Raw genomic sequence first — 17,870 nt, 5'->3', positions numbered from 1 at the left:
CCAGTGGATTTATCCCCTTTGCCCTGCTCTGTGCTCCTGTGGGGAGGAACTCCTGTAAACTGTTGGATCAAGCAGCGTTCCTACGCTGTATGCTGAGCTGGTGCTGGGTGGGGCCCTGCTGCAGTGGAGATAGTCCCTTTAAGAAGATCTCTTTGCAAAATGTGGCTCTGGCATCTTTTGTGCAGTGATAAGGAAAGTGTCAGACGCTCACTGGGACTGTGGCTCGGGGATTCTGAGGGGGTGTTCCTCAGGGCTCCGGCCTCTCTCTGTAGGCAGAGGCAGAATGGCTGCTTAGTGAGAGCTCGGGGTAGGAGAGGACGTGTGCGCATGCAGTGCATGCTGGGTGCTGAGCTCCTTGTCTGTTAGTTCTGCCACAGAGATACTGTGCTGCCGCCGACTGCCGCAGCGTGAAGCCATGTCTGCTTCTCCTTGACCTTACGCCACAGGACGCCTGCTCCCATATTTACAAGCTCCCACAGTTCACGGTGGCATTTTCCCTGTGAATTCCTCTTGCTCAGTTTAACAATCTCGTTACGCAGGCCTCTGATTAATTTTACTCTGCAGTGCAGGGATCTTCTGAATATTGAACAGTTGTGTGAGGTGCAGATGCTGTCTGTCATAGCCATGCAGGGGGCTGATTGCATCATGATCTGATCACAGCAGGCACTGAGCGGTGGTGCATTGCTTGTTCCCTGCTCACTGCAGGGGGAGGCAGAGGTGGGCATCTCCTGACGCAAGAGGGTCCTTCCTTGGTTTGCCCGTTTGTTCACAGGTAGCTGTCAGGTACCGTTCCCAGTGCCTTTCCTCTGAATACCTGTGTTGCTCTCACGAGGGGAGAGTGCTGCAGTCTTGGCTCTGTGTAATTCACTTCTCATCCCTTTGCAGACACTTATTGTGTGGCCAAATAAATAGCCAAGTGTGTGCTGTGTGCCCCTGGTGTCGAGGGGGGTGCATGGGTGGAAGGGGTTTCAGACTTGCTCTGTTTGCCAGGGTCTGCCGTGATCTGTCTGGGAGTTCACGGTTACTTTATCTACCAGGAAAATGGTTCAGGTACCAGCCCTTACAGATTCACTCTGACAAAACAAAGGCACCTGCTGACTCTCTGGTACCTTCCTCCCTTCTGCTCTAAGATGTACTTGACTCCTCTTCCGCTGTTCTCCAGGTTGGGGTCCTTCTCCCCAGCCTCAGAGGAGAGAATGGCAGAGTCTCTACTATTGGATGTCATCTTCCGCGATACAGAGAAAGAGTATCCTGGGGTTCCTGCTAGGGCTGTCCCTGCTTCATGCTGCTCTGGAATGCTGATAGTCTGACGGGCAGCATCCTTGCCCGTGTCCCGAGCCATGCCTGCTGCAGCCCTTATTCCCACCATGCACACAGTAGGCTGGCTATGCATTAGCACCATGCCTTTCCTAGGGGCTTCTCTGGGACAGAAAACGTGCTAATTATCTGGTGCCTATTGGAGCTGAAAAGTGAGAAGAAGTCATTGCACCTCAGGGCTGTTGAGCCTATATTCCTTGTACACGTGATCAGAGAGCATGGGTTAGAAGTATTCCCAGCTGGGCAGAGCAGGACCATGGTCCTAGCAGCAAATCTCAGCTGCGTGGGTATTTTCAGTGTTTTTAGGAATTGATTTGCCTTTATCCTGAAGTTTCATTTCTTTATTGGTCTCTAGGATTCATTCCTGATTCATTGGACTTGGGGTTTATAACGTGGCCATGTTAATCAGCCTCAATGCAAGAATATCAGTCGCTAGGACTCAGTCACGTTCAAAGACATACATAGAAATAGAAGGAGTGAAACATGAAAATCTTGTAAGCTTAGTTCATAAGGACACATACAGTTCGAAGGACACATTTAGTTCCAAAATGTCAGCTCCCCACCTCCCATGGCTACAGAAAACACAAACACGCCCCGCTAGGCCTATGCAGGCCATGCTGTCTCCCTGCCAGTAAACGATAGGCACACTCCTATCTGCAAGCACCTCCGAATGTCTCCCTGTAATGTCCAGCCCCTACAGCACTGCTTCTAAAGAAATAGTACACCTCAGCTCACCGCTCCGCTTCACTCCAGCACTTAGATTTGTTTGTAGTGAAATCAAGTATAAGTTTATTTAACAAAGCACAGAGATTCAAGTATAGCAAGGAGAAGTACTGGGAAGTGATGGTTACATATAAAATCATATCATAACATGCCTTCTAGAACCTAGACTTAATTAACTAGATATTCTCATGTCACGTAGAGTGGTGCTCACCCAAAATCCTTGAAACGCTTTTCAATCAGATTGGCTGGGACCCTCCTTTCATCAGACAGACATGCCATCAGCTTGCCTCGTAGATAAACGATTCCATGTGTTTCTTTGCACCCCCAAGATATATCAGAACAGTCCTTCGTCTTTATTCATAAACAAGGCACTCCCTACTGTTTCATCCTGTGAATTTCCTTTCTTGTCAATTGCACAATCTCTTATGTTGCCTGTGCTCAGTATGCAAATAGATCTACATAATGAGGCATACAGTACAGGATACACAAATGACCAGATAGGGAGATAGGTGCCCTCTGCCTGAAAGGAACATTTAAGGTATGTCACTTCCCAGTGCCCTGCCTTAACTCCAAGACCTTAAGAACATAATTTTCAGTCTAGATACATAACTCCTTTATTTTATCCATATGTACATTTTGTAGTGACTATGACAACCAGCAGGCTCTTGGTGCCATCCTCACATGCCACCCTTTGGTGAACTGTTATGCAGCTATCTGACCCAGGGGCTCCCTGTAAAACCCTATGTGCCCTGTATTCTCTGCCCATTGGCACCAGAGGTCCCTGAGTGCCATCTTATAGAGCAAACTGATGGCAAATATCCCTTTGGTAATCTAGCCCACCCCCTAAGGGCAGTGCAGGATTGCCAGAGCTTTGTCTAGCTCAGTTTAAAATGTCCTACGCCTCATTTCTTTTGAATGACTGAGAACGTAATAGATCTCACTGCTGGGAAATTTACCCTTCTTTCTTTCTTTCTTTCTTCATTCACTTTCCAACAAGAGCAAGCCCCCCGTAAGCAGGCTGGGAGTGCTCTGCAGTTCTCTAAAATTGCATACAGATTTCAATCCGCTCACAGCAGCTCTAACTACAAGTGATAGCAACACTCACCACGTCAGCCAGTGCCTCAGGCTCCCCTGACTCTCCTCTTGAAGGCTGGGTAGAGCTGATGGCCTTGCAGCATGCCCTGCAAGTGAGCAGAGCTAGGCTGTTTCAGAAGAGGGGCAAGAGGTCTTTGTGGAGTCCGGGAGCCCTTAGAGTGAATGCCCTGTCAACTGCCCCCTTTCTGTCAGTTTGAGGGGGATCTAGCATAGGCACCTCCACTGCTGCAACCCGGCAGTGATAGAGGCTTCTCTCCTGCAGGCCAGTCCCAGGCCACGTTGTAGGTCAAAACCAGGGCCTTAAATCTCTGGGGAAGCTCCCACATGCCAGTGCTGGTCCTAGAGCGTGGATGTCCTGTGCTCTCTATAGGATGCCCCACTTACCCAGCAGGTGGCTGCCAGTTCCAGCTTCCAAACTGATTTATGTCCCAGCTCCTCCTGGAGCGCACTGCAATAGCCTGCCCTTAAAATGACAAAGGCATGGATGGCGGTAGACATCTGCCTTCAACAGACCAGGCTGTGCCTGTCTGGCCTGGCAGAGAGCTGCTGCTCCTGTTCTTCCAAAGGCAGCAGCTTGACTAGCCACCTCTCCATGCCAGGTGCTTCAGTTAGCAGCGGCACTCCACAGTCGGTCCCAGGGTGGAAGATGAGCTAGAGTAGGAACTGGGGAGGAGGGGGGTTCAGCTCCATACTGGCACCACCCCACGCAGTGTCACAGTCTGGAGAGCAGTAGGACAGGTTTTCTTTCCTTTCAGAAAGTGGAGAAAATAACCGGGGGCTGGGGGATGCCATTTTAGAACGTGATTCTGGCGAACAGGGAGGAATTGGTTGCGAATTGGAAGCTGGAAGGCAGTTTGGGTGACAGTGATCATGAAATGATAGATTTCATGCCTCTAAGGAAGGGAAGGAGTCAGAGCAGCAGAATAAGGACAATGGACTACAAAAAAGGCAGACACATCCAGAACTGGATATTAAGGTGTTGGGGGGTCTACACTGCAATTAAAAGCCCACGGCTGGCCCGGACCAGCTGACTTGGGCTTGAGGGGCTGTGGCTCATGGGCTTTTAATTGCAGTGTAGGCCTTTGGGCTCAGTCCGGGCTCTAGGAGCCTGTGGGGTAGGAGGGTTCCAGGGTTCAGGCTGCCGCCCAAGCCCAACATCTACACTGCAATTAAACAGCCCCTGAGCCTGAGTCTGAGTCAGCTGTCCTGGGCCAGCCGTGGGTTTTTAATTGCCACGTAGACATAGAATCATAGAGTTGGAAGGGACCTCAGGAGGTCATCTAGTCCAACCCCCTGCTCAGAGCAGGACTAACCTCAGCTAAATAATCCCAGCGAGGGTTTTGTCAAGCCGCAGCTTAAAAACCTCTAAAGATGGAGATTCCACCACCTCCCTAGATAACTCATTCCAGTGCTTCACCACCCTCCTAGTGAAAAACTTTTTCCTAATGTCCAACCTAGACCTACCCCCTGCAACTTAAGACCGTTGCTCCTTGTTCTGTCATCTGCCACCACTGAAAACAGCCTAGCTCCATCCTCCCTGCAACCTCCTTTCAGGTAGTTAAAGGCCGCTATCAAATCCCCCCTCATTCTTCTCTTCTGTAGACTGAACAAGCCTAGTTCCTTCAGCCTCTCCTCCTAAGTCTTGTGCTCCAGCCCCCTAATCATTTTTGTTGCCCTCCGCTGGACTCTCTCTAACTTCTCCACATCCTTGTTGTAGTGGGGGGCCCAAAACTAGACACAATACTCCAAATGCGACCTCACCAATGCCGAATAGAGGGGAATGATCACTTCCCGTGATCTGCTGGCACATACCCAAAGGGAAAAGGAGTTTAGGAGAGCTGGCAGTTTCTCACTGAACCAGTATTAAAGGCACAACTGTAAGCTAGCCCACTGTGAAGGAAAGATTGGAAGAATAGTAAGAAGCCAATATGGCTCCATCAGGAGCTCTTTAATGACCTGAAAGTCAAAAAGAAATTCTACTAAAAGTGGCAACATGGACAAATTGCTGAGGAGAAGTTCAAAGAACCGTGCAAGCATGGAGGGACAAAGCCGGAAAGGCTAAAGCGCAAAATGAGTTGCACCTAGCAAGGGATGTTAGGAGCAAGAGAAAGATGAAAGTCCTCTACTTAGCAAGAAAGGGGAACTAAAAACTGATGACATCAAAAAGGCTGAGGTGTTTTAGGCGTATGTTGCTTCAGTCTTCACAAAATAGGTTAATGGTGACCAGATTCTCAATGCAATTAATCTTAACAACAAGGGGGAAGGAATGCAAGCCAAAATAGTGAAAGAATAGGTTAAAGAATGTTTAGATAAGGTAGATGTATTCAAATCTCAGGGCCTGATAAAATTCATTCTGGGATACTGAAGGAACTAGCAGAAGTAATCTTGGAACTGTTAGCAATTATCTTCAAGAACCTGAGGAGGATGGTGAGGTCCCAGAGGACTGGAGAAGGGCAAATTTAATACTTATCTTTTAAAAAGGGAAACAAAAAGGACCCAGGAAATTAAAGACCAGTCAGCCTAACTTCAGTACCTGGAATTATACTGGAACAAATTATTAATCAGTTTGTAAGCACCGATTCTAGAGGATAATAAGGGTTATAAAGAATAGCCAGCGTGGATTTATCAAGAACAAATCATGCCAAACCAATCTGATTTCCTTCTTTGTCTGGGTTACTAGCCTGTGGGTAGGTGGGAAGCAGTAAACATGGTTTATCTTGATTTTAGTAAGGCTTTGGACACAGTCCCACATGACATTCTCATAAGCAAGCTATGGAAATGTGGTCTAGACCAGTGTTTCTCAACCTTTTTGATACCAGGGACCAGCTTGCTGCCTTCCTAAACTGTGTCAGGGAGATCTCAGGGAATGGCGTAGTCCACGGACTGGTTGTTGGGAAACACTGGTCTAGACGAAATTACTATAAGGTGGGTGTGCAGCTGGTTGAAAGACTTTACTCAACAAATAGTTATCAATGGTTTGCTGTCAAACCAGGAGGATGTACCTCGTGGGATCCAGCAGGGGTCAGTCCTCAGTCCGGTACGATTAAATATTTCCTTTTAATGACTTGGATAATGGAATGGAAAGTATGCTTCTAAGATTTGTGGATGACACCAGCTGGGAGGGTGTGATGGGGTGGTCTCCTCTTAAGGGTAGTAGTGCCTAATAGTCAGCCCACCACATTAGGTGGTGTGGCCCTTTAAGAGTTTTAAAAGTCCAGTTGTATATACAAGGACCTGAGGGTGGTTGGGAGAGAGGAAGCCATCCTGGGAGTAAGAGGTGTTTGGGGAGAAATGGCACTGCTGTTTCTTTAAGGGCCCCGGGGCCAGGAGTCTTGCAGAGAGGGCAGGGCAAGACTCCTCTCTTCCCCATTCAGTGGGGGTTGAGGTGGGAGATGGAGCCCAGTATGAAGACTGCCTCCTCCCTCATAACAGAACAGACACCAGGAGGCATCAGCAGAGAAAGGGTGCTGTACTGAGCACTCTGAAAGCCAGCCAGCTAGGTAAGGAGATGGGTCCAGCTGAGGGAGAAGCTGGCGAAGGCCCTATAGCTGGCTAACCCATTACTCCGCTCCAGAGAGGAGACGGGCGTGCTCCTGCTTACGAAGGACCAGAGGATATGATTAGCGAAGCACAGAGAGTGAGGGACTGACAGATAGAGTCCCGCTCCAAGGATGACAGCAGGGCACGCCTGCGTGAGAAAGGACTGAAAGGAGTAACGCAGAGAAGTCACTGGGAAGGATTCCAAAACTGAGGCTGTTGACAGGTGTGGGGAAGAAGTGTCTTGTTGGGAGGAGCCAGAGATAGCTAGCTGGACTGATCCCAAGATGACAGATGTCGCTGGGTGTATCTCAGTAAGCTAATCCTGCTGCTTATGACACAGAGGGCAGTAGGGTCGGAGGAGGGGGGCTAGCAACTTTGGCCTTGAAGGTTTAATTGTAAGTATGTACTGTTCTCACTCTGGGTATGGTTGTTATACCAGTGTCCCGTTCCTCTTTGACTCCTGCTGAGCTCTTGGCTTCACTGGTATCCAGTGGCTATGAGTTCCAGAGGCTAATTGTATGATGGGAGAAGGGAGGGGAATTTGCCAGTCTTCAGTTTCATTGACTGTCCCAACCAACCTTCTCTAATGTCTTTCCTTCTTCTTACTGTGTAAACCTTTGTTGGGTCCCCTCTTCTTCCTCTTGTAAGGTAAACAGTCCCATCTTTTCAGGCTGACTGTGAAGCTCTTTCTCTGCAGAAGCTGGATCTGGTTTCTTATATTCTATTCTGTATGTTTGTATTTCCCTGCAGGGAAAGACCATGTTTGCAGATTTATTGGCTGTGGAAGGAACGAGAAATTTAATTACGTGGTCATGCAGCTTCAGGTGAGTTCTTCTGTTCTTCTTTTATGTCCTAGAGACACGCGGGGATTTGCTGTTGTTTTTCGAAGTCGTGGATAAAATCCCAGTCAGTGGGAGAGTGAGATTGAGAGCTGGGGTGGAGGCTATGGAAACTAGCTGGATGAGGGAGGGGGATCTTTTGTTGCCTGTTGCCTGTCAGATCCCTGTGTGGTTCAGGGTGAGACTTTCCCCTTCCCCATGTAACTCTGTATAGTCTGCAGCTCCAAGAGCCACCCTAGGGAGCTATTTGGGCTCTGTGTAGGGCCCATTGCAAAAGCAGCTGTACCCTACAATGGACCTTCACTGGGGAAGAGATTAAATCACTGGAGGGGGTTGCTGCAGGGGAGACATAGCGGATGGAGGGCCTTCTGGCGGAGGGAAATAACCCCAAGAAAATGGAAATTTAAAGCCACCCCTTCATCTTGGCCGTGAGCCAGTTTCAAACAATGAGTTAAAAGTAGATTTAGGTTTGACACCTGCCCCAGAGTATCTCCCTGCCAGTGCTGGGGCTTTACAATCACGTTTGCCTGTTGACTATTATTTATTGTATTGTTTGTGACAGTAGCACCCAGAGGCGCCGACTGCCCTCAGGGCTGCCTTGCACTAGGGTGCTGTCTCTCCCTAAAATAAAAGGCCCTCTCTGCTCGAGAGAGTTTACAACCGAACCATGCCTGGTGTGACAGGTGGGTGCAGAACATAGTGAGGTGAGGGTGCCAGTAACAACCAATAGGAAGTCAAAGTGTCATCTACTAGCCAAGGTACAGTTTGGACGGTTACCTTTACATTAAATAATATAAACGAATGAGTGAAACTGGCAGAGCAGCGGCTGAGCCATTAACGGTAGTCACCTTTACAGTGGGCATCATGGCAGAGATGGATAAAGAAGAGAACTGGCACTCAGAGTAGTGTAGTGGCTGTGTGAATTAATTCGTGGAGGGTGTTCCATGCTTACGGGGCAGCACGGATGAGGAGCCACGGTGCTGGGGGAAAGGGAAGCAGAGCAGCAAATGATGGTGGCTGCCCTGGTGGATGGAGCAAAGAGGGCGTGGCACAGGCTGCTGAGATGTGTCTGTGGCAGGGCGCCTGCCCTTCACTGCCTGGAAGGGGTTAAGAGGGCCCTTGGAGAAGCTGTCTGAAAGGTAGCCAATAGGAAGGGGCTATGTGACAGCCAATCAGGGCCCAGGAATTTGGTATAAAAGGGAGCAGCAGAGCAGGGCAAGGGGAGAGACTCCCAGGAGCTCCATGAGGAAGGATTGTCAGCATCCTGGACAGAGCAGTGGCTGGCTGCTGGGGCTCACTGGACAGAGCTGAACGCCCTGAAGCCAGGGTGGAGAAGGTGCTGGGGCTGTAGAGAAGTGACCCAGGGAAATCCATGGAGGAGTTGGGGGGAGACGCAGTGGAAGGATGCCACATTCACAGAGTCCCTGGGCCGGGACCTGGAGTAGTGGGCAGCCTGGGTCTCAGCCTCCCCCGATTACCATTACAGTGGTGACAGGTTTGCAGTGGCCATGGTGGGAAGTGGCTAGAACGGACTGCAGAATCCCCCGGAAGGGTGGGGAACATGAATTGTGACTCAGCTAGAGGGCCAGCAGAGACAGGACGGAGGATGAGAAACCGTAGAGAGGGGCATCTGCCCTGCTGAGAGCTGATTCCCCAGATAGCCAGCAGGAGGCACCAGGGCGGTGAGTCGAACTGTGTTCTAGTGCCGTACACCAAGGACTGTCAAATACTCAGAGCAAACAATCTGCCAGACAGCAAAATGGTGTTTCCGTCAGCCCCTTGGAAGGCTCTTATGTGCGATAGCTAAAGCTAACAGGTAAACACCATTCAGACAGAATTTGTGACTTTTTTTTAAAAATTGACCATGCCCCTTCAAAATAAACTTCTAATTCTTTTAAGGTGTGCTTCTTCCATGAGCATTTGTCCATCAGTGTGTTCCTCTCTAGTGCCTCACGTGCTCGAGACTGCAGATTTGTAGTGTCCATGCCGTGTCAGTGCAGTCTGTGCTTGCTGCCCCTTGAGTAGCCGTGTGCCCTACACTGAACCACCACTAGCTAGCTTTGAATAACTTTACTGCTGTGCAGTGTTACTTAGTATTAGGATAGTTATAAATGCCAACAGGCAATACCTTTTGGATCGGTTTCAGATCATTTTGAGGGAGTTTTCATTCCCTCTCCTGCCCTTCCCCCATGTATGTTTGCTTTTCCTTCTCATCTTGGAGGAGGCTCTCTTTCAGGTGATTGTGCCATATCCTAAATCACCTAGCTTCACATATTGTCCTTCTTGCGGGGGAGCAATTCCGTGGTGCTGGATGCAGTCAGCGCCTCTTTTGTCTAAGGGAATCTTGCATCACTCAAAATGCAGTGGGGGCAAGTCCTTTTCAAAAGGACAGAGGAATCCAAGGAGCAGGCTAAAAATGTACCTCCTTGTCTGCTCCATGCACCCCTAGGACTCTCCTGAAACAACGGTCAACAGGTTCTGAAGAGTGAGCCTAAAAAACCAGCACCTTCTAACCTCATTGGTTTGTTCCTGGGGACATTCAGAGTCATATCTGCTGCTTTTAGTGACAGACATTCTAACCCTTCCTAGCCCTGTGACGCCGACACAGTTGTACAAGAGTAAACGGGGCTTGAGCTCCTCAACAGAATTCCCTTAAGATCTAATTGGAAGACCCCGTTCTGCCCCATGTACACTTGTACAAGCCCCCTGCAGACAACAGGACATGTGGTAATTGAGGACAATTTGATGGATGGTGTACAAAAGAACTCAGTCTGCCTTTCAGTGCATAGGCTGAGTTTGAAAGGCTGGCTGCTAGAAAGACCTGCTTTTTCACTTGTAAATGGAGGCAATGTTCTATGGAATCATTAGAGACAATCACCATGGATGCCGTTTTTGTAGTGTTACTTTACAGTGCAGTTTTAGCCCGAGAAGTTTGTCCATTGCTCATCAAAATCCACTCTCATGCGGCTGCTCCAGAGCCATCTTCTCAAGGCTTCTCCTGGGACACTCTAAAAGACCCAAAATTCCCTTGCACTGCAGGGGACTTTCTCATTGGACCAGCAATACTTGGGCTTTCACTCTGATCATTGCTACTTCGGAGCAATGGCTGGGACTCATCCACTCCTTGCATCTGCTTCTCTACCAGCTCACTGTTGCTGATTAAATCGGGGCACTTCAGATTCACTGTTGCCTCCTGGACTCTTACAAAACTGTTTCCTAGCTTCCTGTTCCTGTTTTCTAGTCATGGACCACCCTGGCTTTCCATGCCCCCGAGTTGCGTGATTGACCTGAGATCATGCCTTTGTCTCCCTCACCTGCCATGGGAGGACTGTGTAGGAAACAAGCCAAACTTCGATGTGTGTAGTTTTGTGGGGTTTTTTTCTTAAGAGGATCCCCCATGCTTCCAGTAGCCTAAAATAAGGAAACGAGAGCCCCCAGAAACTACATCATGCTAAAAGGACAGTTCTGGCTGCAATCCACAAAGCCAGAACAGAGTGGACAAAAGAGCCGTGCTTCCTGTTCTTAACTCTTACAGACAAGGAAAGGCTAGAAAGCCAGGTGCAGTCAGACCTTTAATATTTCCTTAGCAACTTGGTTCTGATGAGGGGCCAGGATGGAGACCCATGGTGTTTCATTGGGTTTGGGAGTGATCTCTAGGGTGCCAATATGCACAAGTCCTCAGCGAGCACCTGTAATCCTTTCTACCCCCCTTCCTTTGTGAGCTCTGCTTGACTCATCCTTTTAATATGCATGACATTACATGGATCTGTGCTGGGCTAGAGATAACAGGGCTCTATAATACAGTGTTATCAGCATATCAAAAATAATTCCTGTTTGTTTTAGGTCCTCCAAATGTTTGCAATGACACAGTTTGGCCTTCTGCCAATGGAACTCTTCTCCTAGGTGCTTTGATCAGTTGATATCATTCCCTGATGTTGAAGATTACCAGGAGTGTGCTTTGTCAAAATTATGCATCTCAAAATCCATTTTCTGTTTGCCAGTCAAAAAAAGGCACAGGCAGAGTTCAGATGACAGGGATAAACCGAACCCTGTGATTTGGATACATAATCCATCCTTAGCTTTCATTAAATTGTCTTTAACGCTATTCATGAAGTTTAGAGTCAGGCCTCTGAATGACCTGTGGTTTTATACCTGTACAAAAGGTCATATAATAACAGTATGAGAGAGATAGGAGAGGAAGCAGCTACAAAGGGTTCTGAGAGGGAGATTTCATACTTAAGGTAGCATTCTCAGAGCAAAAATACCTCTCAAAGGTGATGTGTATGTCCGTAAACTTTATCTCAGCCAGCGAGAGGGCACAGCTTTCCAAAGAGCAATTATATCTGCTCCAAATCAAACAGCAAAAATAGTCAGTTGCACCTACTATATTTCAACTCATAAAAACATGTTTACTTTATTAGGCAACTTAAGTTGCAGCCTTTAGACTCCTTCAGTCTTTTTCAAGTACTGCCTATTCCTGATCCACTCCTGGTCTAACATAAGCTGTGTCGCAGACGTGCAGAGAAGTCTACCAGTGTTAATGCTGACTCAGGGAGCATAACCACAGTTTGGAAAAAGAGATGAGACAATGTCAGCCACTAGGGCTGAAATGGAAAATTATAATCAAGGTACCAGGTAGAGAGCAGGTGTCCCAAAGGAGTGTGGGTGCAGTTCAAATCTTCATCCTTTCCTGGCTCCTAGAATCCTAAGGAGGTTCTGGTCAGCAGAGCTGTGGCTCCTGTAGACCCTCTGCTTTGCAGTGCACTCATTGATACGGATGCAGAGCTGAATTTTTGCAGTGGGAGCCCTGGGAAGGAATGAAGCAGTGTGTTTGCTAATGGGCAATCATGGAATGCCATTATCACAGTGACAAGACACAATCAACTAACAGAGTTTATCAAGTCACACAATAGCTGCTGTTTATTAAAGCTGCTCATGATTTTTCACTGCTTTCTTGAGAATTGCTGCCCTTTATTAAAAATGGACACCAAATCTCATTACTGGCAGTGGGACTGAAGTTAGAGCATGCTCTAAGAAGTCAAAGTAGCTGCCACATCCCTGTACAGGTTGCAGGTGGAAGCGAAGCTGCACTTAATATAGGTGGCCACCATCTCCCATTGGTTCAGTGGGACTGAAGCCAGCCTTCCCTTTGGGAAGATGGCCAGCTCCTGGATTCCGTGGTGAGGACACTGTGAAGAGGCAGGAGAATATGGGCTGCAGGCAGGAGTGTTAGGGGGTGGAAGGGACAGAAGGATGTGGAGGTTAGAGAGAGTGTGGTGCAGTAAAGAAGACTATGAGGCATAGGAGGGGGAATGATAAAGATGCAGAGGAGTGTGGAGCAGAGCAAGAGCGTGTAAGGGGTAGAAGATATAGGGGCAGGTAAATGAGGAGGCTGGGGGAGGGAGAGGGCATAGGACGTTGTAGGGGAGGGATAGGAGTGAGGCAGGGCACTGGCTGGAGCAGGGAAGGAGGCTGAGAGGAGGATATGGGGTAGTGATGGGTGCTTGGATGGCAGCTCCCTACCCAGGGGTGTGGTGAGGGTGAATTGTGAACCTGAAATGATCACGCACAAACTGGGGATGGTGAGATGTCCTGCCAGCACAGAGAACATGGCGCTTCCTTCTTCTTTGAAACCCTCGTGACTGTTAAGCCCATCTTATGATTTACAATTCCTGGGGTCTGACACATGATTTTTAACCACTTGGGGCTGGACTTGCTGTAAATAAATAAGGCAAGGGGAGAGAAGCAGGTTAGAAATGTGGGTGATAAACAATGAGATTGAGCCAGGAATCATGCACCTAATCTTGGAGGAAACCAATCCCAAACGCAGGAGTAGGCGGAGCTGGGAAGCAGAAATGCTGGTGGGGTGGGTGGGTGGGTGATGGGTAGGAGCTTGCACTATGGTATGGGAGGGAAAAGGTGATGGTGAGTTTAGGCTGCATGTGCAGAGGACCATGTCACAGAACAGAAAGAGGCAAAATGAACTCCGACCCTGCAGCCCGGCAGCACATCCCTGAAACGGGGGCAGTGCCAACAATCCAGGCTGCCGGGTTAAGACCAGTTAGTCTATGTGGCGAAATGTCCTCTGTGTGGACAGGCATGATGATTTGAGGGAGACTAGGTGGAGGATGGAATTTCTGGCAGGAAGGGGCCATTCTGGTCATCTAGTCTTGACACAGGCATGGACCATAGGTTCTCTGCAGTGGGCAGCGTTGAGGCAGAACTGTGCTTACCCTGTCTGCTGGGATTTTACAGCGCATTGGTGATCCCATGTGAAAACACCTGTTTCTCAGAGTCTGGAAATGGTTGTGGAGTGAAGGTGGGGGGCACAGATGGGGGGACATGACTGTGGTGGAGAGGGAAAGTGAGGGACGTGGATGGGGGACGTGGCTGCAGTGGAGAGGGGTATGGACCTTAAGGGAGTGGAGGCAACTGTTATCCCTGGGTGCGGAATGCAGGGTGGGGAGAATGAGTCAATAAGGGGAAAGGTGTGGGATGAAGGCAGGACAGAGGGGAAGGGACAGAGAGGGAGAGCCTGTGTTTGTGATTACTGGCAGTCACCTATTCCACACACACAAGAAGAAACAAGACCATGTTGGAGGGCTCACTGAGGCCTGTGATCCGGGCTCACTTATGTGCTTACATGAATATAATTTAGTGGCTGTAGTTCAGTATTCTGCTGAGCTGGCAGCTTCTGCTGAGACTCAGAGATGAACTAAGGTTGAGGTTAAATTACCACTTACTCAGAGAAAAAATTCTTTCTCCAGGATAAAAACAATAATAGAAAAATCTCACTCTAGCAACTCTGTATCTGGCCTGCTTCTTAATGCGAGAGCCTCGCTAGGCCTTGACTTGTGTGGAAATGCTTACATGAAGTTCACACCCAGGGGGCTGGGTGCCTTGGGGGGATCCCTAGTGGAACTGATTCCAAAAGGCGTCAACAGCCAACGAGTGGTTGGCTTGTTATTGACCACTTTTATGACTGGCTGACTCTCTGGCCTTTCTGGTGAGGCTTCCAGCCAAGGGCTGAATAGGAAGAGACCCTGAAATGGGAACCATCTCTATTAGCACTCTCTACCAGGGGCTGAGTGTTTGTGTGAAGCCTGCCTGCTGCTATCCTTCCTAGGCCTGTTTTGAGGATCAATAAACAGTTCCTTCGGGCACACATCTCTGATCATGTGGGGATGCTGAGGTTATGCTCTGTGGCTGTAAAGTGTTCTCTGTCTGGATGTGGATTAAATGCAGCAAATGCTGAGTGTGAGATGTTGAGGTATACACTGTACTTGTTGTTTCAGGGCCGGAACCTTGCAGATCTCAGAAGAAGCCAGCCTCGGGGGACGTTTACGTTGAGCACAACCCTGCGATTGGGCAAGCAGATTCTAGAATCCATAGAAGCCATCCACTCCGTGGGATTCCTTCACCGAGATATCAAGCCTGTATGTAGTCTTTGCAGAGTTTCTCCCTTTTAGGATTGAGTCAGCAATCATCCTTGTGGCTGGGACAGTGGGCCGCCTTGGCAGAGGTGACTGTGCTGCCCCAGCCAACAGGCGAGGCAGGCGTTAGAGTGCCATATTTCCCAGCCTCACTCTGCTAGCAGAGGCTGCTGTGTGGTGGGTCTGTGGCTATGGGGTCATGCTGTCCCCAATCATATCAACTGCCTCCAAGCTTTCCTCTGAAGTCCGGCCCGTCACTGAGGGCTGTGTGCACTAATCAGCTGTTATACAGGTTCAGAAAGGGCTGTCATCTGTGTGCTCCGTCACTTCAGTAAAGGGCACGTCTCGCATTTGTCTTTGCTAAAGAAAACCCCCTTTCCTGAGCCACTGTTTAACAAGCACATGGGTCTCTGCATGTTGTGCATGTGAAAGGCTGGGAAAACAGGCTAGAGGGGCAGTGAGGCCTGTGCTGGCTTCTGGGCAGTTCTGAGTGCAGGCAGAAGGCAAAAAGACAATGGACCTGTAGCCTGCAGGCCTGTCTCCTCCGCCCAGGGTTGGGTCAGGCCAGGCTCTTTTCTCAGCTTTATTTCTTCCACATCGGGTAATATGTTCCACATCCACCATCCCTTCTGCAGGGGCTGTCTGTTCCCTACAGGTTTCTATTCTACCGACTACTTGCCTGAGAGTCAGACCATGCTCCAGGGCCTCTGATAGGAGCTAAGCTGCATCCTGGAGCTCCCGTACCTTGAACCAGGGACTTCCTGCTAGGGCCTCTCTGCTTCTGGCCGCTTTCTCCCTAAGTGGCCTGATCCCTTAGCTGATCTGTCTTGGCTGGGAGGTGTGCCAGGGCCAAATTCTTAGCTGGCGTAGATCAGTGTACTGCCATTGACTTGCTGTGCCAGTTTCCTCCAGCTGAGAATCAGACCCAGCATTGCAGGGTTACGTGCAGGAGAACGTGCCCGTTATAGTAATTATAACGAGAAGAACAGCAAATGCTTTCTGCCCATAGTAACCCCAGCCTGAATGGGGCTGCTCCTTGATCATTACAGAGCTAATGATGTGGAGTATAAATATTTCCCCTCTCTGCTGAAGTTTTGCTCGGATAACACACACACTCTGGTTTTACAGTCATTATCTGGATAATCCATAGCTGCCTTTCTTCAAACTGAATGCTGGATGGGGGAGCCTGGAACCCCCTGCACTGCAAAGTTGCTTCTCTGCTCCTTGAGTCTTTGAGCCTCCGACTTTCTCTGCCTGGGGGAACCAAACATGTTAGCAAATAAATGGAGAGCTTGTGATGCTGCCTTTATGTGCAGTGCATTCCTGCCGGAGACATGTGCAGGGCTCTCGATGGGGTGGTCGGAGGAGTTCTGAGGTTTGTGTGACAGTGGCTGCTGCTATCCAAACTGATTATTTTATTCTGTTCCTTTTGGCTAGTCCAACTTTGCCATGGGTCGCCTGCCTTCAACCTACAGGAAATGCTACATGTTAGACTTTGGTCTGGCCCGGCAGTACACCAACACCAACGGCGAAGTCCGGCCAGTAAGTGACACCTTTTCCAACTCTGCTTCCACTCAGGCAAGGAAAGGGTTTTGCTTTGTTTTAATCCTGTTGTTATGACTGTTCCTGTATTCAGACTGCTTCTCATGCTGGGGGGGGCGGGATGGGGAGGGGCTGTGATTGAGCTGGGAATGGAGGCATCTTGCTATTGTCTGAGAAATGTGGGTTTTTTCCATGCTAACAGCGTTTTCCACGATGCGCTTGGGCCAAGCAGGAGGGAGGCCAGAGCTGTCCGAGCTGGTGGCCTCCCTCCCCCCCGGTAGAACAATCCCATGCACGTCTTTGTCCAGCCTAGTCCGGGGAGTAGAACTGGGGTATTCTTTAGAGCTGTTGGATTATGTGGCAGCGGGTGTCTGAAGAGGACACAGCTCTCTGTATACACCGGATGTGACGTGGTTCTTGAAGACGCTGGGCTCTCACCACTGCCAGGAACGTTGTTCCTCCCCCTGTCTGGTTTTGTCCCAGTGTCACATTTCAGATTTCTGAGTAGGGTTGAGTGTAGTTGCTGAGGGAGGGCGGCAGGGGGCTACCCTCCTCTGCGTGTGTGCTGTATCCAGCCCGCTTGCTCAGTAACCTATTGTTTGGGGTCAGCCGGGAGTGCACAATAACCTCCAGAGTCGTATGTCCTGCCTGGCTCCTGTCAGGCTGCAAACGGAGTGCTCCTGGCTGTGCTGTTGAACAGGTAGATCACTGCTGCCAGAACCAGACCTTGGTGAGCGCCAATAATCTTTGTCTGGCCTCCCAGTATCGCACGTTTTGGCTCCATAGATAGCCTCTTGTGTCCGCTCTTGGGCAGCCATGCTGGGTCTCTGCAAAACCACGGCCTAAATCATCCTGCAAGTCCCAGGCTTGGCCAGATACGCTTCTGCCTTGAAGGTGGAGTAGAGCCAGCTGGGCTCAGGGCCTGACAGCCCAAGCCCTGGTTCAGGGAGAGGCTTCCCCAAGGCAGGCTAGACACGCTGCTTAGGGCCAGTCTGGCTAAGCAGACTATGGGCAGCAGCTAGGTCCCACTGGTCACTACTGTGGAGAAGACAGAACTGGGGCAGTTGGGGGCTGCTCCTTCCTTATCTGATACACCCCCTCCCCCCAGCTCCAAGTGTCCTGCCTGCCCAGCCCTATGGACTCTGCATTTCAGGAGGTTCTGTTAGGTCTGTGTTTGTGGTGGGGAGGAGGATTCCCAAGTGTAGGAGGCTTCCCTCCTGGTATTTATTACTATTGTTTGTACTAGTGCTGGCATCTTCAGTAAAGTGCGTTAGACAATCCAACCAAAACAGCACAGAATGAAATATTATTTAGCATCAGCCGAGGCAAACGGGCTGGAAGGGTACACTTACGGCTGAGCCACCCCGAATTGCCAGGGAGT

The 17,870-nt window shown here is 49.5% G+C and overlaps 1 protein-coding gene across 1 annotated transcript in view; it reads left to right on the top strand.

Moving 5' to 3' along the window:
- TTBK1 (tau tubulin kinase 1) overlaps window positions 1-17,870 on the top strand; it is a 158,655-nt gene that overhangs the window by 65,516 nt on the left and 75,269 nt on the right. Inside the window, exons 4-6 of the mRNA XM_067532893.1 lie at window positions 7,426-7,499; window positions 14,810-14,950; window positions 16,385-16,489. Coding sequence (XP_067388994.1) covers window positions 7,426-7,499; window positions 14,810-14,950; window positions 16,385-16,489 — 320 coding nt within the window. The remainder of the gene's footprint in view (window positions 1-7,425; window positions 7,500-14,809; window positions 14,951-16,384; window positions 16,490-17,870) is intronic.

The sequence above is a fragment of the Emydura macquarii genome, unplaced genomic scaffold (genome assembly GCF_026122565.2).
Source record: "Emydura macquarii macquarii isolate MOO-44397 ecotype Brisbane River unplaced genomic scaffold, CSIRO-AGI_Emac_v2 contig_3305, whole genome shotgun sequence".
Classification (NCBI taxonomy): domain Eukaryota; kingdom Metazoa; phylum Chordata; order Testudines; family Chelidae; genus Emydura; species Emydura macquarii.
This window is presented reverse-complemented; position numbering and strand designations above follow the sequence as displayed.